General features: G+C 51.4%; 2 protein-coding genes across 2 annotated transcripts in view; both read left to right on the forward strand.

The window, feature by feature from the left end:
- LOC119951956 (cerebellin-1-like) overlaps positions 1-25,946 on the forward strand; it is a 30,416-nt gene extending 4,470 nt beyond the window's left edge. The window contains exons 2-4 of the mRNA XM_038775358.1: positions 4,168-5,172; positions 23,132-23,251; positions 25,708-25,946. Of these exons, the coding sequence (XP_038631286.1) occupies positions 4,897-5,172; positions 23,132-23,251; positions 25,708-25,905 (594 nt within the window). The 5' untranslated portion in view covers positions 4,168-4,896 and the 3' untranslated portion in view covers positions 25,906-25,946. The remainder of the gene's footprint in view (positions 1-4,167; positions 5,173-23,131; positions 23,252-25,707) is intronic.
- nfatc4 (nuclear factor of activated T cells 4) overlaps positions 1-26,126 on the forward strand; it is a 194,714-nt gene that overhangs the window by 80,148 nt on the left and 88,440 nt on the right.

Consider the following 26,126-nt stretch of genomic DNA (forward strand, 5'->3'; position numbering starts at 1 on the left):
TCACACACACACACACTCTCACTCTCTCTCACACACTCTCACACTCTCCCACACACTCTCACACTCTCTCACACACACTCTCACACTCACACACACACTCACACACACACACACACTCTCTCACACACACTCTCACACAGACATTCTCTCTCACACACACTCTCTCACACACTCTCACACACACTCTCACACACACTCTCTCTCTCTCTCACACTCTCTCTCACACACTCTCACACACACACTCTCACACACTTTCACATACACACAGTCTCTCTCACACACTCCCACACACACTCACACACACACACTCTCTCACATACTCACACAATCTCTCACACTCTCACACACTTTCACACACACTCTCTCTCACACACTCTCTCTCACACTCACACACACACTCCCACACACACTCTCACACACACACTCCCACACACACTCACACACACACACACTCTCACTCTCTCTCACACACTCTCACACTCTCTCACACACACTCTCACACTCTCTCACACACACTCTCACACTCTCTCACACACTCTCCCACACACTCTCCCACACACACACACACTCTCTCACACATGCACTCTCCCACACTCTCTCTCTCACACTCTCTCACACACGCACTCCCCCACTCTCTCTCTCTCACACACTCTCACACACACACACACACACACTCTCACACTCTCTCTCTCACACACTCTCTCACACTCTCTCTCACACTCACAAACTCTCTCTCTCACACACTCCCACACACACTCTATCTCTCACACACTCTCTCACACTCACACACTCTCTCACACACACACTCACACACAGTCTCTCTCACACATTCCCACACACTCACACACACACTCTCACACACACACTCACACACACTCTCACTCTCTCTCACACACTCTCTCTCTCACACACTCTCACACACACACTCTCTCACACACACACTCTCACACACACACACACACACTCTCTCACACACACTCTCTCTCACACACACACTCTCTCTCTCACACACTCTCACATACACACTCAAACACAGTCTCTCTCACACACTCCCACACACACTCTCTCTCACACTCACACACACACTCACACACACTCTCACACACACACTCTCACACACACACACACTCTCTCACACACTCTCTCTCACACACTCTCTCACACACATTCTCTCTCACACACACACTCTCACACACTCTCACTCACACACTCTCTCACACTAACACACACACTCTCACACACACATTCTCTCTCACACACTGTCACACACACACACTCTCTCTCACACATTTTCACATACACACACACTCTCACACACACTCTCACACACTCTCACTCTCTCTCACACACTCTCTCTCTCACACACTCTCACACACACACACACTCTCACACACACACACACTCTCACACACACATTCTCTCTCACACACTCTCACACACACACACTCTCTCTCACACACTTTCACATACACACACACTCTCTCACACACTCTCTCTCACACTCACACACTCTCTCTCACACACTCTCTCACATACACACTCAAACACAGTCTCTCTCATACACTCCCACACACACTCTCTCTCACACACTCTCTCTCACACTCACACACACACTCACACACACACACACACTCTCTCACACACTCTCACACAGACATTCTCTCTCACACACACTCTCTCACACCACTCTCACACACACTCTCACACACACTCTCTCTCTCTCTCACACTCTCTCTCACACACTCTCACACACACACTCTCACACACTTTCACATACACACAGTCTCTCTCACACACTCCCACACACACTCACACACACACACTCTCTCACATACTCACACAATCTCTCACACTCTCACACACTTTCACACACACTCTCTCTCACACACTCTCTCTCACACTCACACACACACTCCCACACACACTCTCACACACACACTCCCACACACACTCACACACACACACACTCTCACTCTCTCTCACACACTCTCACACTCTCTCACACACACTCTCACACTCTCTCACACACACTCTCACACTCTCTCACACACTCTCCCACACACTCTCCCACACACACACACACTCTCTCACACATGCACTCTCCCACACTCTCTCTCTCACACTCTCTCACACACGCACTCCCCCACACTCTCTCTCTCACACTCTCTCACACACTCTCCAACACACTCTCTCACACACACTCACTCATACACACTCTCTCACACTCACAGACACTCTCTCTCACACACTCTCTCAAACTCACATCCTCTCACACACTCTCACACACACACTCTCACACACTCTCTCACACACACACTCTCTCACACACTCTCTCTCACACACTCTCTCTCACACACTCTCACACACACACTCAAACACACACACACTCTCTCACAGACATTCTCACACACACTCTATCACACACACTCGCACACACTCTCTCTCACACACACTCTCACACACTCTCGCACACTCTCTCTCACACACTCTCTCTCACACACTCAAACACACTCTCTCACACTCTTTCACACACACTCACTCACACACTCACACAAGGATGCACACACATACACACACACAAAGATGCACACATACACACAGATGCATACACAGACATACTCACAAACATAAGGATGCATATACACATGCTCATGTACACACACACACACAAAGATGCATACACACAGATTCATATCCACACACACAAATATACATATACACACACTCATACATACACACACACAAATATACATATACACACACTCCGACACATACGCAGAGATATATACACACACACCCATTTACACATACACACACTCACGCAAAGATACATATACACACACTCCTACACACACTCAAAGATACATACACACACACGCACGCAAGTACACAAAGACACACACATGCGCATACATAATGATGCATGTACACACAGATGCACACATGAAAAAAAAATGAAAATCGCTTATTGTCACGAGTAGACTTCAATGAAGTTACTGTGAAAAGCTCCTAGTCGCCACATTCCGGCGCCTGTCCGGGGAGGCTGGTACGGGAATCGAACCGTGCTGCTGGCCTGCTTGGTCTGCTTTAAAAGCCAGCGATTTAGCCTAGTGAGCTAAACCAGCCCACATAGACATACATGCACATACCCACAAACAAAGACGCACACACTGTTACGACACCCTGGGCTAGTGCACGGTCAATTCCAGCCCTACATGACCCAGAGTCACAACACAAATGAATTAACCATTAATTCTTGGAAAAATACCCAATGTTTTTGGCCCTTGGCTGCCGAATAAGTACAGTCACGAGGTTTGTAAATATAAACACAATTACTGTTTATTAATAAAAAGAACTGTAATTGAATATTCAGCAAATACAACTGGTTAACTCTGAGCTAATTCCTCACTTTAACTTGTCTCCCACCCTCTACACACACAAGACAGACAAACACAGAGGGGGACGAAAGGGGTAGAAAATCATAAGTAAGAGGTCAAAGTGCCTTTGTTTCAGGTGGTTGTTTCCAGCACCTTATTCTTCTTCAAACCTGACTTTCAGTTTGAGGCTTTTCACCGTAGATTCATTCAGGCCTCTGTAGTTTCAGAAAAACAACACTCACAGTCTTTCTGGAGAGGGAGAGAAAGCAGACCCTTGTCTTTCTGTGTCTAGGACTCAACTGCACCCTCAGGTCTCTGAGAACCATCCCACTAGGGTAGGATCCAATCACCACCTGTTACCGGGCAGAGTACGGCCCCTTTGGGCCAATTCATTGGCCACCAGCCAATCAATCAAACCGAGTCCCACCCCATCTCCTTCTCTGGTGCCGAAAAGGCTGAAGTTCCTGTTCAAGATAGCAGGGTCCAGCAGAGTGTTCTCTCCTGTAACCTCTGAGTTCTGCTGCTTGACTTAAAACCACATGTCCATTTATCATCTATGGATCAAAAATGATGACGGCAAAATAAAAGAAAGGGGAAATAAGGGAATGAACAGGAAGGACCCTTACAACACACACAAAGACGTACACACACACACACACACACACACACAACTAGGCCATAGATCCCCAAGATGATGATGAATTATTGCCTCTTTAATCGGGACTGTATTCAGCTCCTCTGCGGGTAGCGAAAACAAACCCAGGTGACATCTTCGTTCATCCCCTTGCAGGTGGGAAAACCGGGCGGACCGAGACATCAAGAGGATCAGGATTTCCCACTCCCTCCCTCCGGACCTACCCGCAGCAACGGAACGTCGCTCACCACCACCCCCTCCCCCACCCACCGCTCCGACATTGGAAGAGGGCTTGAGCCCCCCCACCCCAGCAGGATTTGAAAGGAGTTGACATTGAGTGTGTGTGTGTGTGAGGGGCTGGGGAGGGCACAGAACGAACCATCGCTACCGTCACCCCCCCCCCCTCCCCACTCCCAGCCCACGCAGGCGGGGAAGAGCTGACCTCAGCCGCACACAGAGAGTGTCACGCAAAAGATCTGAGAGAGCGGCGAGCATCGCTTCGCTGGGCCGAACGTCTGGACGTTTACCCCCGGGGTCTGCGTGGGTGCGACGAGGCCAAAGAGCAGATTCCGACCTTTGACCCCTTCACTCCCCGCCACCCTATCCCCCTCCACCCGCCCGCATTATAATCCCTGGGCCTACACGACCGATTCCGAATTCCGAGCCTAACTTCGGCAAGATCCCCGGGCGGCTTTCTCCCGCCGTCGCCCGTTTTACACCAAAGCCACCGGTCAGAGGCCTTTGGGCCTAGCCGTGAGTGTGGAGCCTGCTGGTTTCCAGGGGCAGCAGAGAGAGAGAGGGGAGTCGGGTGGATCGAGGGAGAGTGAGAGGCCGGGCCCTCCCCGGGATCTGCCAGGGTTTTCCGCAGCGGATTTTCATCCCATCATGCCGTGGCTGGTCCGTCTGTTGCTCTTACTGGCGTCGTGCGGCCCGACCCGCTTCGGCCTCGCCCAGAACGACACCGAGCCCGTCGTGCTGGAGGGCAAGTGCCTGGTGGTGTGCGACTCGGACCCGCTGAGTGAGCAGTCGGGCGGGGCCGCGGGCGCCGTGGGCATGTCTGTGCGCACCGCCGGAGTGAAGGCCGCTTTCTCCGCCATCAGGGCCACCAATCACGAGCCCTCGGAGATGAGCAACCGCACCATGACCATCTACTTCGACCAGGTGAGCGAGCCCGGGGGGGGGGGTGGGGTGGGGGGGGGGGTGTGGGGGCGGTCAGGAATGTGTGTGGGCGGTGGTGGTGGGGAGGGCAATGCGCCATCCTTCCCGTGGGACCACAGACGGTGGGGAACGCCGGTGGGCTGGTCGACTGGGGTGGGAGTCGCCCAGAAGCCAACAATGCGGCGGTTTGACGCCAGCTGATGTTCAGTGGGCCAGCGGGTCTTGGAGGGGTGGGGGGTTGGGGGGAGGGAGGGTGGGGGGGGGGGGGGGGGGGAGGGATGCCCTGGGGAATGTGGAATTCTGATCGGCCTATCCCAATCTGTGCCGGCCTTTCGAAAACGTCAAACTTGCCCTGATCACACCCTCGCACCCCCCCCCCCCCCCCCACCTCAATTTCCCCGCCCCACCCACCGGCCTTGTGAAAAGGCTTCACCAAATCCTCTCCCACCTCGGATTCCACCAACTCAGCGCGTCAAAGCAAGAAGTCCCCCTCATCTCCCACTCCCCAGCCCTCCAACATTCCCTCCCTCCTCACCACCCTCACCAAAGTGGTCCTTTTGCGAGTCGGGGCTGGGGGGGGGGGGGCAGTAGGTGAGGGGCAGGGGGGGAGCAAACCAAGGTTGTGGGTGGGGGGGTGGTGGGGGGGGGGGGGGGGTGGTGAGAAACAAACACGTCTCGAACAGAGAATTTGTGTTGCTATCGTGTCCACCACCACTTCCCAGCATTTTGCGAAGCCCAATCACTTCAGTTTTCTTTTATTCGCTCAGAGGATCTCAATCTTTATCGTTATTGTCACAAGTAGGCTTACATTAACACTGCAATGACGTTACCGTGAAAAGCCCTTAGAGGGCATCGCGGGCCAAGGCCCCAGCATTTGTTACCCCCATCCCGAATTGCCCCCTTGAGCGGAGTGTGGGCTCGCCTGGCCATTCCGGAGAGGGGACGCGGTCAAGAGTCAACCACATTACCATCGGGGGAGGGGTAGGGGCGGGGTGGGGGTTGCGGGGGGGGGGGGGGGGGGGGGGAGAAGGTCTGGGGTCACATGTAAGCCGGACCAAAGTAAGGGCGGCCGATTTCCCTTCCCTAAAGGGGGCATTGGTGAACCAGGTCAGGTTTTTTTCTGAATGCCAACAGATAATGGTCGTCATGGTCATCATTACTGGGATTAGTGCCATATATTCTAGATTTTATTTAAATCAATTGAAATTCCATTACCCATCCCCAAAACACCCCATCCCCAGGAACATCCTCTGCCCCCCCCCCCCCCCCCCCCCACTGCACCCCGGGATGTTCATTAACTTGAGCCTCAGGATTTCCACTCCAGTGGTGTTACCGCTATACCACAGTGTCTCCACTCTAAATAGAAACGTTGGGCTCCAGGATACCTGGGAGAATGATGTCTCTTGAATTGTGTGCCCAAATATCTCTCTCGGGAATCTTGTTCAAAAAATGATTTTCAAATAAATTTAGAGTACCCAATTCTTTTTTTTCCAATTAAAGGACAATTCTGTGTGGCTAATTCAACTACCCTGCACATCTTTGGGGTGAACAGGGAACAAGACGGGGCCCATTCAGCCCCTTCTCCAGCCTGTTACACAGGAACAGGAGGAGGCCCATTCAGCCCCTTCTCCAGTCTGTTACACAGGAACAGGAGGAGGCCCATTCAGCCCCTTCTCCAGCCTGTTACACAGGAACAGGAGGAGGACCATTCAGCCCCTTCTCCAGCCTGTTACACAGGAACAGGAGGAGGCCCATTCAGCCCCTTCTCCAGCCTGTTACACAGGAACAGGAGGAGGCCCATTCAGGCCCTTCTCCAGCCTGTTACACAGGAACAGGAGGAGGCCCATTCAGGCCCTTCTCCAGCCTGTTACACAGGAACAGGAGGAGGCCCATTCAGGCCCTTCTCCAGCCTGTTACACAGGAACAGGAGGAGGCCCATTCAGCCCCTTCTCTAGCCTGGTACACAGGAAGAGGAGGCCATTCAGCCCCTTCTCCAGCCTGTTTTACAGGAGAAGGCCCATTAAGCCCCTTCTGCAGCCCATTACATAGGGCCAGGAGGAGGCCCATTCAATCCCTTCTCCAGCCTGTTACAGAGGGTCATGTGAGAGTACCTTTAAAAAATATGTGTTTATCAGTGATGTCAGAGTGTGGGTGGAGCTGGGCTGCCTGTCAGCTTTTTACTTTCGTTTAATGCTGTTTGCTGCAGGGTGTGTTTTAGTTTTGTTTTCAGTGTTGGAGCTGAAGCCAGACAGAGAAGGTGTACTGCTGTTCTCTCTGCCATCAAAAGACTATCTCCTGATCATTTGGTGAATTCAGAATTATAAATGTTCTCAGTAGTGACTTTAACCTGATGTGCTTCTGTTAAAAGGTGTTTCTTCTGCCTTCTGGATGTTGTTTGGGAAGTTATTAAGAATTGCTTAGTGTTGTATTCTTTGGGGATTGTATTTGAATTAATGGTTGCGAAGATGTTCACTGTATGTTTTAAAAAGGTTAACTTGAGTTCATAGAATAAACATTGTTTTGCTTTAAAAATTACTTTTCGATTTCTGCTGTACCACCCCTGTAGAGAGGGCCGTGTGCTCCCCTTACCACAATCTAATAAAGGTTGTGGGTCAGGTGAACTCCATGATACACTTTGGGGTTCTCTAAACCCTGGCCCATAACAAATGGAACAGGACGAGGTCCATTCAGCCCCTTGAGTCCTGTTCAGCAGAGATTGGCTGATATATAGAACATAGAACAGTACAGCACAGAACAGGCCCTTCGGCCCTCGATGTTGTGCCGAGCAATGATCACCCTACTCACACCCACGTATCCACCCTATACCCGTAACCCAACAACCCCCCCCTTTACCTTACTTTTATTAGGACACTACGGGCAATTTATCATGGCCAATCCACCTAACCTGCACATCTTTGGACTGTGGGAGGAAACCGGAGCACCCGGAGGAAACGGACGCACACAGGGGGAGGACGTGCAGACTCCACACAGACAGTGACCCAGCCGGGAATCGAACCTGGGACCCTGGAGCTGTGAAGCATTTATGCTAACCACCATGCTACCGTGCTGCCCACTTGGGCTGGGCTCTCTATTCGCCTAGCTGTGTGCCTTTCAGTGCGCTATTCTCTGGCGGTAGAGTTCTGTCTCCCTCCTCTTGCCGACGAGATTTCCCAGTGAAGGCACTCCACACTGCCAGAAAACCCATGGGTGGGAGAATCCCAATGGCTGGAGAATTCCGGTCCTTATCCCTGCCTTGCAAACAGACGGTTTAGTAACCTTTCTGGACAGAAATCCATACAGTGCAGAAGCAGGCCATTCGGCCCATCGAGTGTTCACCGGCCCATGGCAACAACACCCTACTTTAACCCACGCCTCCACCCTATCCCCGTAACCCAGGAACCCTACCTGACATTTTGGACACTAAGGGTCAAATTTATCATGGCCAATCCACCTAACCTGCACGTCTTTGGACTGTGGGAGGAAACCGGAGCACCCGGAGGAAACCCACGCACACACGGGGAGAAGTAACAGACCACACACAGACAGTGACCCAAGCCGGGAATCGAACCTGGGACCCTGGAGCTGTGATGCAATCGTACCGCCCACTGTGCCGCCCCGATATCTAACACAAATAGTTTATAGATTCACCAGCATAAAGTTAGGTAAGGAGAAAAGCTCCCTCTACACTGTCCCCATCAAACACTCCCAGGACAGGTACAGTACGGGGTTAGATACAGAGTAAAGCTCCCTCTACACTGTCCCCATCAAACACTCCCAGGACAGGTACAGTACGGGGTTAGATACAGAGTAAAGCTCCCTCTACACTGTCCCCATCAAACACTCCCAGGACAGGTACAGCACGGGGTTAGATACAGAGTAAAGCTCCCTCTACACTGTCCCCATCAAACACTCCCAGGACAGGTACAGCACGGGGTTAGATACAGAGTAAAGCTCCCTCTACACTGTCCCCATCAAACCCTCCCAGGGCAGGGACAGCACGGGGTTAGATAGAGAGTAAAGCTCCCTCTACACTGTCCCCATCAAACACTCCCAGGACAGGGACAGCACGGGGTTAGATACAGAGTAAAGCTCCCTCTACACTGTCCCCATCAAACACTCCCAGGACAGGTACAGCACAGGGTTAGATACAGAGTAAAGCTCCCTCTACACTGTCCCCATCAAACACTCCCAGGACAGGTACAGCACGGGGTTAGATACAGAGTAAAGCTCCCTCTACACTGTCCCCATCAAACACTCCCAGGACAGGGACAACACGGGGTTAGATACAGAGTAAAGCTCCCTCTACACTGTCCCCATCAAACACTCCCAGGACAGGTACAGCACGGGGTTAGATACAGAGTAAAGCTCCCTCTACCCTGTCCCCATCAAACACTCCCAGGACAGGTACAGCACGGGGTTAGATACAGAGTAAAGCTCCCTCTACACTGTCCCCATCAAACACTCCCAGGACAGGTACAACACGGGGTTAGATACACAATAAAGCTCCCTCTACACTGTCCCCATCAAACACTCCCAGGACAGGTACAGCAAGGGGTTAGATACAGAGTAAAGCATCCGCTACACTGTCCCCATCAAACACTCCCAGGACAGGTACAGCACGGGGTTAGATACAGAGTAAAGCTCCCTCTACACTGTCCCCATCAAACACTCCCAGGACAGGTACAGCACGGGGTTAGATACAGAGTAAAGCTCCCTCTGCACTGTCCCCATCAAACATTCCCAGGGCAGGGACAGCACGGGGTTAGATACAGAGTAAAGCTCCCTCTACACTGTCCCCATCAAACACTCCCAGGACAGGTACAGCACTGGGTTAGATACAGAGTAAAGCTCCCTCTACACTGTCCCCATCAAACACTCCCAGGACAGGGACAGCACGGGGTTAGATACAGAGTAAAGCTCCCTCTACACTGTCCCCATCAAACATTCCCAGGGCAGGTACAGCACGGGGTTAGATACAGAGTAAAGCTCCCTCTACACTGTCCCCATCAAACACTCCCAGGACAGGTACAGCACGGGGTTAGATACAGAGTAAAGCTCCCTCTACACTGTCTCCATCAAACATTCCCAGGACAGGTACAGCACGGGGTTAGATACAGAGTAAAGCTCCCTCTACACTGTCCCCATCAAACACTCCCAGGACAGGTACAGCACGGGGTTACATAGAACAGTACAGCACAGAACAGGCCCTTCGGCCCTCAATGTTGTGCCGAGCCATGATCACCCTACTCAAACCCACATATCCACCCTATACCCATAACCCAACAACCCCTATCTATGTTCTCTATTCCAGGCATGAGCAAGAAAAGGTGAAGGATGTCCTCTGGATGTCGTCCAGAATGGCACGGTGGCACAGTGGTTAGCACTGCTGTCTCACAGCGCCAGGGACCCAGGATCAATTTCCGGCCTTGGGTCACTGTCTGTGCGGAGTCTGCACTTTCTCCCTGTGTCTGTGTGGGTTTCCTCCGGGTGCTCTGGTTTCCTCCCACAGTCCAAAGATGTGCAGGTTAGGTGGGGTTATGAGGTTGCGGGGATAGGGCGTGGGTGTGGACCTCGGCAGGGTGCTCTTTCAGAGGGTTGTTGCAGACTTAAATCGCTGAATCGCCTCCTTCTGCATTGTAGGGATTCTATGGTTCCAAGGCTCAGCCCCAGCCCTCTGGCTACCTCAGATGAAGAAGCAGAACAATTATCAAATGAAGAACCATCACTGCATTCACTTGCATCCTTCACTAGCGCAGATACAAGCACCTTGTTGGGATCTAGTTCTGAAGTAGGTTTGGGTTCACACTCTGACACTCAGCTCACCAACATGGGTCGACAGCAGCCAGAGTTTGTGACAGCTGAGGTCTCTGACACTTGGAGGACTGTGGGAGGCCAGGCCCCTACAAAGCCTGTGTCTGATCATGAGCCTCTGGATTCAGTGCTAACAGGCATGCTGGAGATGCAGAGATAGGCAAGGGAACATCAGTCAGGGTTGCCAGAGGCCGTCAGCAGACTGGGCCGAAGGATGAAGGAATGTATTCACGTTCTGTCTGATGTTGTGGCTCTAGCATGCAAGCACATCAAAGTCTGCATTGGGAGGATGCCGGTTGCCTTGAAGACCCAGGTCCAGCAGAATGCACAGTTTCTGCTGGAATTGTCCTTGGACCTGCACACTATCGCTCTCACCAGCTGTGGCTCAGTGAAAGGGTGATGGGGAACCTTGACCTCTCTCTGGGTGTCCCTCTTCCTCAAGGAGTCATGGAGGGGTAAAGCGAGGTTGAGAGTCAACATGCTTTCAGGACACACCCCCATGACACCATTCATCATCAAATACCTCCCCCCATGACTTTTCAGCTAGCAACATACAGGGTCCAGATGCCTCCCCTTAATGTTGCTGTGCCATTTGCCTCGCAATACCATGACCCAAACCCTACAGACCATACTGTGCATGACTGCCATTGCCCAGAAAGTCCTGCCTCCACTGAACCAAGACTGCATTTCATGCAGAGCCATATAACATGGTCCATACAACACCAAGAATGTCTCTGGTATACGCCCTGAGAGCATGGCCTCAGCATCAGGACAGTCTTTGATATATGCACCAACAGCATAGTCCTAGTCGCAGGACCATCTTTGACTCTGTCACAGACAATATTTCAACTCTTGCTTCTGGACAGTCTTTCATCCTTCCAACCTAATCCTTGACCAGCCTCCCGCCCCCAGTCCTGTCTCTGTTTTACCCCTCCCCTCACATGGTCCTACCGCCTCAAGTCCTCTCTCTGTCTCAGCCCTCCCCTCTCATGTTACTGCCCCAGCCCTGCCTCTATCTTACCTTATTGTTGAATGTTCCACCCCACCACAATCCTGCCTCTATCACACTCTTCCCCAATGGTGCTGCGTCCCATGCCAGGCACTGATGCAGTTTGTGCTGCAGGCCCTTATTATTTTTTCAGTTAAAGTCTTAAAAGAAGAAGATGGCAGTATCTACCTGCTTCCAAGACATGGATGAAGTGAAGCTCACCAGGTGCACACCATGTCGTAAAATAGTTCGTTCCAATTATACGTTGGCCGGTCACTTAATTTGGAGGGGGAGCATAATTCCGGCGAGTTGCCTCCTAATGACAATTCATGAGATGCAAATGAATGCAAATGTCATCCTGACATAGCTCACTATCAAAGAGTCTGAAGAAGAAAATTCAAAACTAATAACCCGATGGCAGGAATCTGACTTTTTTATTCACAACACATTTAGTGTCGTCGTCCCCCACCCACCACGACTCTTGCAAGTGGTTGGAGTGGAAAGCACATGGGCCCTCAGAGTATGTCAAAGGATCTTTTGATACCTGATTGCTGAACAAAGAGAGGAAATTATGTTCAAACATTAAGTAAAGCTCCCTGTACACTGTCCCCATCAAACACTCCCAGGACAGGTACAGCTCGGGGTTAGATACAGAGTAAAGCTCCCTCTACACTGTCCCCATCAAACACCCCCAGGCCAGGTACAGCACGGGGCTAGATACAGAGTAAAGCTCCCTCTACACTGTCTGCATCAAACACTCCCAGGACAGGTACAGCCCGGGGTTAGATACAGAGTAAAGCTCCCTCTACACTGTCCCCATCAAACACTCCCAGGACAGGTACAGCACGGGGTTAGATACAGAGTAAAGCTCCTTCTGCACTGTCCCCACCAAACACTCCCAGGACAGGTACAGCACGGGGTTAGATACAGAGTAAAGCTCCCTCTACACTGTCCCCATCAAACACTCCCAGGACAGGGACAGCACGGGGTTAGATACAGAGTAAAGCTCCCTCTACACTGTCCCCATCAAACACTCCCAGGACAGGTACAGCACGGGGTTAGATACAGAGTAAAGCTCCCTCTACACTGTCCCCATCAAACACTCCCAGGACAGGTACAGCACGGGGTTAGATACAGAGTAAAGCTCCTTCTGCACTGTCCCCACCAAACACTCCCAGGACAGGTACAGCACGGGGTTAGATACAGAGTAAAGCTCCCTCTACACTGTCCCTATCAAACACTCCCAGGACAGGTACAGCACGGGGTTAGATACAGAGTAAAGCTCCCTCTACACTGTCCCCATCAAACACTCCCAGGACAGGTACAGCACGGGGTTAGATACAGAGTAAAGCTCCCTCTACACTGTCCCCATCAAACACTCCCAGGACAGGTACAGCACGAGGTTAAATACAGAGTAAAGCTCCCTCTACACTGTCCCCATCAAACACTCCCAGGACAGGTACAGCACGGGGTTAGATACAGAGTAAAGCTCCCTCTACACTGTCCCCATCAAACACTCCCAGGACAGGTACAGCACGGGGTTAGATACAGAGTAAAGCTCCCTCTACACTGTCCCCATCAAACACTCCCAGGACAGGTACAGCACGAGGTTAGATACAGAGTAAAGCTCCCTCTACACTGTCCCCATCAAACACTCCCAGGACAGGTACAGCACGGGGTTAGATACAGAGTAAAGCTCCCTCTACACTGTCCCCATCAAACACTCCCAGGACAGGTACAGCACGGGGTTAGATACAGAGTAAAGCTCCCTCTGCACTGTCCCCATCAAACACTCCCAGGACAGGGACAGCACGGGGTTAGATACAGAGTAAAGCTCCCTCTACACTGTCCCCATCAAACACTCCCAGGACAGGTACAGCACGGGGTTAGATACAGAGTAAAGCTCCCTCTACACTGTCCCCATCAAACACTCCCAGGACAGGTACAGCACGGGGTTAGATACAGAGTAAAGCTCCCTCTACACTGTCCCCATTAAACACTCCCAGGACAGGTACAGCACGGGGTTAGATACAGAGTAAAGCTCCCTCTACACTGTCCCCATCAAACACTCCCAGGACAGGTACAGCACGGGGTTAGATACAGAGTAAAGCTCCCTCTACACTGTCCCCATTAAACACTCCCAGGATAGGTACAGCACGGGGTTAGATACACAATAAAGCTCCCTCTACACTGTCCCCATCAAACACTCCCAGGACAGGTACAGCAAGGGGTTAGATACAGAGTAAAGCATCCGCTACACTGTCCCCATCAAACACTCCCAGGACAGGTACAGCACAGGGTTAGATACAGAGTAAAGCTCCCTCTACACTGTCCCCATCAAACACTCCCAGGACAGGTACAGCACGGGGTTAGATACAGAGTAAAGCTCCCTCTGCACTGTCCCCATCAAACATTCCCAGGGCAGGGACAGCACGGGGTTAGATACAGAGTAAAGCTCCCTCTACACTGTCCCCATCAAACACTCCCAGGACAGGTACAGCACTGGGTTAGATACAGAGTAAAGCTCCCTCTACACTGTCCCCATCAAACACTCCCAGGACAGGGACAGCACGGGGTTAGATACAGAGTAAAGCTCCCTCTACACTGTCCCCATCAAACATTCCCAGGGCAGGTACAGCACGGGGTTAGATACAGAGTAAAGCTCCCTCTACACTGTCCCCATCAAACATTCCCAGGACAGGGACAGCACGGGGTTAGATACAGAGTAAAGCTCCCTCTACACTGTCTCCATCAAACACTCCCAGCACAGGTACAGCACGGGGTTACATAGAACAGTACAGCACAGAACAGGCCCTTCGGCCCTCAATGTTGTGCCGAGCCATGATCACCCTACTCAAACCCACGTATCCACCCTATACCCATAACCCAACAACCCCTATCTATGTTCTCTATTCCAGGCATGAGCAAGAAAAGGTGAAGGATGTCCTCTGGATGTCGTCCAGAATGGCACGGTGGCACAGTGGTTAGCACTGCTGTCTCACAGCGCCAGGGACCCAGGATCAATTTCCGGCCTTGGGTCACTGTCTGTGCGGAGTCTGCACTTTCTCCCTGTGTCTGTGTGGGTTTCCTCCGGGTGCTCTGGTTTCCTCCCACAGTCCAAAGATGTGCAGGTTAGGTGGGGTTATGAGGTTGCGGGGATAGGGCGTGGGTGTGGACCTCGGCAGGGTGCTCTTTCAGAGGGTTGTTGCAGACTTAAATCGCTGAATCGCCTCCTACTGCATTGTAGGGATTCTATGGTTCCAAGGCTCAGCCCCAGCCCTCTGGCTACCTCAGATGAAGAAGCAGAACAATTATCAAATGAAGAACCATCACTGCATTCACTTGCATCCTTCACCAGCGCAGATACAAGCACCTTGTTGGGATCTAGTTCTGAAGTAGGTTTGGGTTCACACTCTGACACTCAGCTCACCAACATGGGTCGACAGCAGCCAGAGTTTGTGACAGCTGAGGTCTCTGACACTTGGAGGACTGTGGGAGGCCAGGCCCCTACAAAGCCTGTGTCTGATCATGAGCCTCTGGATTCAGTGCTAACAGGCATGCTGGAGATGCAGAGATAGGCAAGGGAACATCAGTCAGGGTTGCCAGAGGCCGTCAGCAGACTGGGCCGAAGGATGAAGGAATGTATTCACGTTCTGTCTGATGTTGTGGCTCTAGCATGCAAGCACATCAAAGTCTGCATTGGGAGGATGCCGGTTGCCTTGAAGACCCAGGTCCAGCAGAATGCACAGTTTCTGCTGGAATTGTCCTTGGACCTGCACACTATCGCTCTCACCAGCTGTGGCTCAGTGAAAGGGTGATGGGGAACCTTGACCTCTCTCTGGGTGTCCCTCTTCCTCAAGGAGTCATGGAGGGGTAAAGCGAGGTTGAGAGTCAACATGCTTTCAGGACACACCCCCATGACACCATTCATCATCAAATACCTCCCCCCATGACTTTTCAGCTAGCAACATACAGGGTCCAGATGCCTCCCCTTAATGTTGCTGTGCCATTTGCCTCGCAATACCATGACCCAAACCCTACAGACCATACTGTGCATGACTGCCATTGCCCAGAAAGTCCTGCCTCCACTGAACCAAGACTGCATTTCATGCAGAGCCATATAACATGGTCCATACAACACCAAGAATGTCTCTGGTATACGCCCTGAGAGCATGGCCTCAGCATCAGGACAGTCTTTGATATATGCACCAACAGCATAGTCCTAGTCGCAGGACCATCTTTGACTCTGTCACAGACAATATTTCAACTCTTGCTTCTGGACAGTCTTTCATCCTTCCAACCTAATCCTTGACCAGCCTCCCGCCCCCAGTCCTGTCTCTGTTTTACCCCTCCCCTCACATGGTCCTACCGCCTCAAGTCCTCTCTCTGTCTCAGCCCTCCCCTCTCATGTTACTGCCCCAGCCCTGCCTCTATCTTACCTTATTGTTGAATGTTCCACCCCACCACAATCCTGCCTCTATCACACTCTTCCCCAATGGTGCTGCGTCCCATGCCAGGCACTGATGCAGTTTGTGCTGCAGGCCCTTATTATTTTTTCAGTTAAAGTCTTAAAAGAAGAAGATGGCAGTATCTACCTGCTTCCAAGACATGGATGAAGTGAAGCTCACCAGGTGCACACCATGTCGTAAAATAGTCCGTTCCAATTATACGTTGGCCGGTCACTTAATTTGGAGGGGGAGCATAATTCCGGCGAGTTGCCTCCTAATGACAATTCATGAGATGCAAATGAATGCAAATGTCATCCTGACATAGCTCACTATCAAAGAGTCTGAAGAAGAAAATTCAAAACTAATAACCCGATGGCAGGAATCTGACTTTTTTATTCACAACACATTTAGTGTCGTCGTCCCCCACCCACCACGACTCTTGCAAGTGGTTGGAGTGGAAAGCACATGGGCCCTCAGAGTATGTCAAAGGATCTTTTGATACCTGATTGCTGAACAAAGAGAGGAAATTATGTTCAAACATTAAGTAAAGCTCCCTGTACACTGTCCCCATCAAACACTCCCAGGACAGGTACAGCTCGGGGTTAGATACAGAGTAAAGCTCCCTCTACACTGTCCCCATCAAACACCCCCAGGCCAGGTACAGCACGGGGCTAGATACAGAGTAAAGCTCCCTCTACACTGTCTGCATCAAACACTCCCAGGACAGGTACAGCCCGGGGTTAGATACAGAGTAAAGCTCCCTCTACACTGTCCCCATCAAACACTCCCAGGACAGGTACAGCACGGGGTTAGATACAGAGTAAAGCTCCCTCTACACTGTCCCCATCAAACACTCCCAGGACAGATACAGCACGGGGTTAGATACAGAGTAAAGCTCCCTCTACACTGTCCCCATCAAACACTCCCAGGACAGGGACAGCACGGGGTTAGATACAGAGTAAAGCTCCCTCTACACTGTCCCCATCAAACACTCCCAGGACAGGTTCAGCACAGGGTTAGATACAGAGTAAAGCTCCCTCTACACTGTCCCCATCAAACACTCCCAGGACAGGTTCAGCACAGGGTTAGATACAGAGTAAAGCTCCCTCTACACTGTCCCCATCAAACACTCCCAGGACAGGTACAGCACGGGGTTAGATACAGAATAAAGCTCCCTCTACACTGTCCCCATCAAACACTCCCAGGACAGGTACAGCACGGGGTTAGATACAGAGTAAAGCTCCCTCTACACTGTACCCATCAAACACTCCCAGGGCAGGTACAGCACGGGGTTAGATACAGAGTAAAGCTCTCTCTACACTGTCCCCATCAAACACTCCCAGGACTGGTACAGCACGGGGTTAGATACAGAGTAAAGCTCCCTCTACACTGTCCCCATCAAACACTCCCAGGACAGGTACAGCACGGGGTTAGATACAGAGTAAAGCTCCTTCTGCACTGTCCCCACCAAACACTCCCAGGACAGGTACAGCACGGGGTTAGATACAGAGTAAAGCTCCCTCTACACTGTCCCCATCAAACACTCCCAGGACAGGTACAGCACGGGGTTAGATACAGAGTAAAGCTCCCTCTACACTGTCCCCATCAAACACTCCCAGGACAGGTACAGCACGGGGTTAGATACAGAGTAAAGCTCCTTCTGCACTGTCCCCACCAAACACTCCCAGGACAGGTACAGCACGGGGTTAGATACAGAGTAAAGCTCCCTCTACACTGTCCCCATCAAACACTCCCAGGACAGGTACAGCACGGGGTTAGATACAGAGTAAAGCTCCCTCTACACTGTCCCCATCAAACACTCCCAGGACAGGTACAGCACGGGGTTAGATACAGAGTAAAGCTCTCTCTACACTGTCCCCATCAAACACTCCCAGGACAGGTACAGCACGGGGTTAGATACAGAGTAAAGCTCCCTCTACACTGTCCCCATCAAACACTCCCAGGACAGGTACAGCACAGGGTTAGATACAGAGTAAAGCTCCTTCTGCACTGTCCCCACCAAACACTCCCAGGACAGGTACAGCACGGGGTTAGATACAGAGAAAAGCTCCCTCTACACTGTCCCCATCAAACACTCCCAGGACAGGTACAGCACGGGGTTAGATACAGAGTAAAGCTCCCTCTACACTGTCCCCATCAAACACTCCCAGGACAGGTACAGCACGAGGTTAGATACAGAGTAAAGCTCCCTCTACACTGTCCCCATCAAACACTCCCAGGACAGGTACAGCACGGGGTTAGATACAGAGTAAAGCTCCCTCTACACTGTCCCCATCAAACACTCCCAGGACAGGTACAGCACGGGGTTAGATACAGAGTAAAGCTCCCTCTACACTGTCCCCATCAAACACTCCCAGGACAGGTACAGCACGAGGTTAGATACAGAGTAAAGCTCCCTCTACACTGTCCCCATCAAACACTCCCAGGACAGGTACAGCACGGGGTTAGATACAGAGTAAAGCTCCCTCTACACTGTCCCCATCAAACACTCCCAGGACAGGTACAGCACGGGGTTAGATACAGAGTAAAGCTCCCTCTACACTGTCCCCATCAAACACTCCCAGGACAGGTACATCACGAGGTTAGATACAGAGTAAAGCTCCCTCTACACTGTCCCCATCAAACACTCCCAGGACAGGTACAGCACGGGGTTAGATACAGAGTAAAGCTCCCTCTACACTGTCCCCATCAAACACTCCCAGGACAGGTACAGCACGGGGTTAGATACAGAGTAAAGCTCCCTCTGCACTGTCCCCATCAAACACTCCCAGGACAGGGACAGCACGGGGTTAGATACAGAGTAAAGCTCCCTCTACACTGTCCCCATCAAACACTCCCAGGACAGGTACAGCACGGGGTTAGATACAGAGTAAAGCTCCCTCTACACTGTCCCCATCAAACACTCCCAGGACAGGTACAGCACGGGGTTAGATACAGAGTAAAGCTCCCTCTACACTGTCCCCATCAAACACTCCCAGGACAGGTACAGCACGGGGTTAGATACAGAGTAAAGCTCCCTCTACACTGTCCCCATTAAACACTGATGCCCTCTGTGTTTCTCTCTCTCTCTCTCTCTCTTTCGACACGATCTTCCCAAAGAGGAACAAAGCCCTCGAGTGAGCGCGATTGGCCGCACGTTTCCCGGCACTCGCTGTGCTGAGAAACAGACGGTTGTTCAACGGGACTCGCTTTGAATAAGGGGCCTAAATGGGGAAAGCATGGCCGAGACGGCACATGGCTGAGTTTTGTACAATAGGCATAATGGCGTCCCAATCTCCAAGGCCCCGAAAAGAATCCTGACCTACCCCCAGCCCGAAAGCAACATGGGAGGGTTCCCAGGCCCCCCCCCCCCCTTCACTCAAACACCCACAGCGGGAAACCACATCCCGATCCCACACAGCAAACATTGCCAGCTTGGCACCGCCGCTGCCAATGCCTCCTGGGCACATTGGCAGTGCCAGGCTGTCACTCAGGTGGCACCAACAGTGTCAGAACATCACCCTGCCCAAAGTGCATGCAGCTAAGGGCCTCCGATCCACTGTGAGACCTCCACATGTGCCGTCTGGTCCCCGTTTGCGGCGACCAGCTCGCCCAAGGTCGCCAAGGCCACGCAATTGAATCCCAAAAGCCTCTGGTGCTGCCTCTGAACTGCAGACGTGCCAACAATTGATCCCGCCCATTGTGGGTGGGATTCCCCTTGCAACCTCTCACCAGATTGTGTTGAATCTCCGGGTATATCCCGGGATCAGGGTCTCCCGGCTTTCACCGGCCATGCTGCGCCGCGGCAAGATGGTTTTCCGGTACAGTGTGGCTGGAGGATTGTGCCCAATGTCTCCCTCTCTCTCTCTTTGGGTGGGATTTACCCACCCGTTTTCTGCGGAGGAAGTGACTCACCCACGGGATTTACCGATCCTGCCGTCATGAACAGGATTTCCCGGTGACTGCATCCTCCATCGCTGGGAATGATGTGCACTGGCGTGAATCGCCGTTAGATCACACCCTCTGTCTATCTCTTTCTGTCTCGTTCTTTCTCTCTCACTGTCTGTCTCTCTCTCTCGTTGTCTCTCTCTGACTCTGTCTCTGCCTCTCTCTGTCCATGTTGCTCTGTCTCTGCCTGTCTCTGTCTCACTTGTAGTGATATTCAGGGTTCTGTTGTAATTCACCGACTGGCCACTAGGAGTCTCATTAGTATATAAGTGAATGTTAGAGTCAGGTGACCACAGCCTGACGAGGGAGCTGGGAGAGAGGTTGCTTGTGCCTGTTCATACTGTTATTCATCTGTCGTCTTGTACATATTAGACCCACAGTTAATGTTGATAACTCATTTATGGCTTTAGCGATAAGTGTTCTTGTAATATAAATCAGGCCATCCGACAAGAGCATTACATGGTACCAGGTTTGGATGGTATTAAACACTGAGCCTGCCACGAGGTCCACAGGGATTTGAAGATTTTTGCAGATTACAAGAATGAATCACATGGATTTGTTGAAGCCACCAATGTATCTCAGAGTCTCATGGTAATGTGGACAGCAACTGGTGTATGTGTTTAAACAGCAATTTAATCTGTTTCTTACGGCGGTAAATTTAGGAGATCAAACAGATTCGCATAAGGTAGCGATGCTCCTCACAGTGGCAGAACCAGAACAAATTGCTGTGTTTAATACATTTAAATTTGCAAATGATGAACATAGTAAAAATTTTAATGAAGTAATTGATGAACATTTCATCCCCAGAAAGAATGAAACTTATGAACGCTATGTGTTTAGATCACGTTTAGAGAAGTCAGAAGAGTCCAGAGATCATTTCATCGATGATTTAAAGTTGAAAGCTAAAACCTGTAATTTTTCTGCAATTGAATCTTCCTTGATTCGGGACCAAATTGTGTTTGGTGTGAATGAAAATAAACTGAGGGAATGGTTGCTGAGGGAATCAGAGCTGTGTTTGGAACACAAGGTTTAGATTTGTCCAGCTCAGGAGCTAGCAGCACAACGTTCTAAAATGTTTCTCAGTAATGGCGGCCTCTTCTTGGTGGAGAAAACTCTGGTTGCTGCCCTCTTTCCAAAAAGGCGGGAAACTTCCAAAAAAAGGCGGGAAAGTTCCTGCAGCTCCACGCACACCAACAAACAGGTTAAAGATCAGGACAAAGTATTTCTGTGTAAAAGATCTGGTCAAAGGCACAAAATAAGACAGCATCCAGCGTTTGGCAAGTTCTGTTCCAGATGCAAAGGGAAAAAAAATCACTTTGTTGGAGTAATAACAGAGAAGAAGAAAATTTTGGAGACATCAAACAATCCTCCAGCACTTAAAAAAATGCAAACTGATGCTACATTTAAAATAAATAGGGTTGATGAGGACAAATGGCTGCTACCACTTGAATTGAATGGTTCAGTAGTCCAATTCAAGTTAGACACTGGTGCCAAAGCCAATTTAATCAGCATGACTGATTTTAAAAATCTAAAAATGCAGCCGATTAGAAGAAATCACAAATACCTCTGGGAGATTATAATGGTTCAGGCATTGAATATAATGGTGCTTGTGAGCTGAGTGTGGTGGTGAAGAACACTGCTTATTCTGTCCCATTCTGTATCGTATCCGAGGGCTTGGATTCATTATTGGGTGATCAATCCTGTGAAGAATTAGGTCTAATGCAGTTGGTATACAGCAACCACAAAGGATTGGATCAACACGCCAACGATTCTGAGAACATTATCAGCAAATTCAGCGATGCGCTCACAGGTTTTGGTACACTGTCATTCACCGGCAAGATATAACTCAAAGTGGATGCAAAACCTGTGATACGGGCACTTAGAAGAGTACCTGCACCTCTTCGGGATCGCCTCAAAAAGGAGCCAGACAGAATGGCAAAATGAAAAGTAATCAGAAAGATAGAAGAGCCTACCGACTGGGTAAACTCCATGGTTTGTGTAAAGAAAAAGAATGGCAATATTTGCATGTGCATGGTTCCTAAAGATCTTAACAAGAATATCAAAAGAGAACATTACCAAAGACCAAAGCGTGAGGAAATCACAGCTGAGACGGCTGGTGTACAATTCTTTACCAAACTTGACGTTTCTGGCAGCTAAAGCTAGAGGAACAAAGTACTGTACCGCACTTTTCATATGCCATTTGGATGGTACTGCTTTCTGAAAATACCGTTTGGCATTAGAAATTTTTCACCGTGCCATGGAGGACATAATCGAAAGCATCGTAGATTTGAAGATAGTTGACTGTGGTGAATGTAACATGATAATTCACACTATATCTTTGTAAGCGCAGTAGCGTCATCCGACCACTAGGGGGAGTAGCTCTGGGACTGCTCAGGAGCTTGTACAGGGCTCCACCCTTGGCTCCGCCCACGACTCCTCCCCTAGTGCTGCTGTATAAATACCCTTGTCCGGAGACAGACTACAGTTCACTGAGAGTTCGTCAACGGGTAACAGGCTGGCTCTGCAGTAAGTAGGTTAAAGCATATATTCATATCGGAAACACGTGTCTGGTGAATTGATGGTTCCATCATTGACCCACAGTTGATGTTAATGAATTGTTTTCAGCTTTGGCTAAAGTGTTCTCGTAATAAATCAGGCCCTCCGACAAGAACATTACATCACTCTATCTCTGTATCTCTCTCTCTCTCTCTCGTGCTGCGATTCCTGTCTCCCAATCACTGACGATGCTCTGTTTGCTTTCTCCAAGGTGCTGGTGAACATCGGCAGCCACTTCCACCGCGAGATCAGTGCCTTCATCGCACCGCGTAAGGGCATCTACAGCTTCACCTTTCATGTTGTCAAGGTGTACAACCGGCAAACCATTCAGGTCAGTGAAAAACACTGCTGCTCAACGGGGGAGGGGGAGGGGGGGGGGTTACTATCTTGTACCGAATGTGGGTGTGAGAGGAGGGCAGGGGGCAAAGGTGAGGGGAGGGTCAGGGTGAGGCGGGAGGGGGCAAAGGAGAGGGGAGGGAGGGCTTGTATTGGTTGGGACAGAGTCTGGCCTTTGACCTTGTGGGGCCTTGCAATCAGGCTTATGCTCAGTCAGCAAGCACTGAAGGAGCCATCCTCTGTCTGATGAGGGACTGGCCAGACTGGGAGGGTATGGGGGGGGGGGAAGGAGGAGACGGGGTGTGAGGGGCTTCAGCAGGTCAATTATTGACCTTTAACCCACTCCCCCTGGCGATCTGGGCCCCGAACCTCTAACCTCTCCTCAGATTAAGAGGGATGCATGCTCCCACCTCCCCCCTTTTACTCTCTCTCCCTCTTTGAGTGACTGGATGGGGGTTATTGGTGGGTCAGTCAATGACCTTTGACCCTCTGGGGCCTTGAGAGTCAAGCCTGGACTGAGGGCGATGAAAGTCCTCTCTCTCTCTCTCTGTCTGCCTGTCTGTCTCTCTCTCACTCTCTATCGTTATGTCTCTCCCTCACACTGTAACTCCCTCTGATGGGGCGAGCCAGGTAGATCCCAGGCAGATCTCCCGCCATCTACCTGTCGCATTGCGCCACGCTGCTTTCTGGGTGCAACGTGACAAGTAGAGCCCGCCCTCTGTCTCTATCTTTCACTCTCCCTCACTCTCACTGTCTCTCTCTCTATCTCTCTCTGTCTTTCTTGGCACCCCGATCTCTCGACGCCCCCCACCCCGCCCCCTCCCCTCGCGACGCGACCCTCGGACCCTCCAAATATCCCAACTCACCTGTTGGGTGGTCCTTGAGTCCCCTCCCCATCCCCCCACCCCGTCGGGGCAGGGCCACCCCCCCCCCCCCCCCCCCCAAACCAGGCCTGATCCCAGGCCCGATCCCTGGCACTGGCCAGGTTGCCAGGTGACACAGCCCCGGGTGGCAAGCTGGCAGTGCCATGGCACCCAGGGGCTAACCACCCAGGGGCCCCCGATCGCTTGGGGGACTCCCCAAGTGCCGTTCCGCCTGCTACCCGTTTGTGGAGAACCGTGTTTTTTTTTTAAATATTTTTTTTAATAAATTTAGAGTACCCAATTTTTTTTTCCAATTAAGGGGCAATTTAGCGTGGCCAATCCAAAAACCCTGCACATCTTTTGGGTTGTGGGGGTGAAACCCACGCAGACACGGGGAGAATGTGCAAACTCCACACGGACAGTGACCCAGAGCCGGGATCGAACCTGGGACCTCGGCGCCGTGAGGCAGCAGTGCTAACCACTGTGCCACCATGCTGCCCATAAAAATATTTTATTGAAGCATTTGTAATTTTCACAATTTAACATATTGACATTTCTCAAACAACCGCGCGGGTCGACGCACAAAATACCCCCTAAAATAACAACACACAATAAACCACGTCCCCCACTTCTCCCGCCCTATCCCCAATTTCCCGTATTCTAAGCTCCCTGTCCTTATTTCACATTACCATGCCTCCTATTTTCCTCCCCCCCCCCCCCCCCCCCCCCCACTTTTCCCTTTCTCCTCTTACTGCTGACGTTCAGTTTTTGCTAAAGAAATCGATGAACGGCCGCCAACTCCGGGCGAATCCCTGTATTGATCCTCTCGGAGCGAACTTCATTTTCTCCAGATTGAGAAACCCCACCATGTCGCTGACCCACACTCCTGACTTCGGGGGCTCTGAGTCCCTCCACCTCAGCAAGGTCCGTCTCCGGGCCACCAGGGAGGGGGAGGCCAGAATATCGGCCTCCCTCCTCGCCTTTGACCCACGGATCTCCCACAACCCAAAGATGTGCAGGCTAGGTGGATTGGCCACACTAAATTGCCCCTTAATTGGAAAAATGAATTGGGTACACTAAGTCAAAAATACATTTTTTAAATCAAAATGTGAGTCTGTTGACTGATCAATGCTCACTGTGCTTGATCAGTTACGCCTGGGTGTAGAGTTAGAGCAAAGTGAACAGGTGCTATTTTTAAGGCAGTGGTGGATAGAGTCTTGATTAACAAGGGGGGGTGAAAGGTTATTCGGGGGGTGAAAGGTTATCAGGGGGTCAGCGGGAATGTTGGAGTTGACGTTACAATCAGATCGGCCGCGATCTTATCGGATGGCGGAGGAGGCACGGGGGCTGAGTGGCTACACTCCTGCTCCTAATCCGAACATTCACGTCTACTGGAAGCTTCTTGAAGCTCGATCAGCATGAGTGGAGGCATTTTGTGATTGCGGAGATATTTCGAAGCCCTCGCAAGCAAACCTGCAGAGTGATGTCATCCCCGCATAGCTCCGGGATATTAAATATGGCGCCTCGCCGCCACTAGCCAGGCCCCCGCTCTAACCACCTGCCCTTTTGTCACCCTCCATCCCCTCAGGTGAGCCTGACACTGAACGGGCGGCCGGTGATCTCGGCCTTCGCCGGCGACCAGGACGTGACGCGGGAGGCCGCCACCAATGCCGGACTCATGCAGATGGAGAAAGGCGACCGGGCCTCCCTCAAGCTGGAGCGCGGCAACCTGATGGGCGGCTGGAAGTATTCCACCTTCTCCGGCTTCCTTGTCTTCCCGCTGTGACCTCCTCGCCATCTTCCGGAAGGTTCTTGACCACCGCAACCTCCCCCCCCCCCCCCCCCCCTCCCCGCCCATCCCCCTCACCAAGTCCTGGCTGGGTCGACCCTCCATTGCAACTGAATGTATTTTTGTGTCTCTCTGAGCCCACCTCATTCCCCCCCCCCCCGCCCCTCCCCCCGCACTTCGCAGCTCCGTACCCATCCTCCTGACCCCCTCCCGCCCCC

Source organism: Scyliorhinus canicula, chromosome 17, assembly GCF_902713615.1.
Source record: "Scyliorhinus canicula chromosome 17, sScyCan1.1, whole genome shotgun sequence".
NCBI classification, from domain to species: Eukaryota; Metazoa; Chordata; class Chondrichthyes; order Carcharhiniformes; family Scyliorhinidae; genus Scyliorhinus; species Scyliorhinus canicula.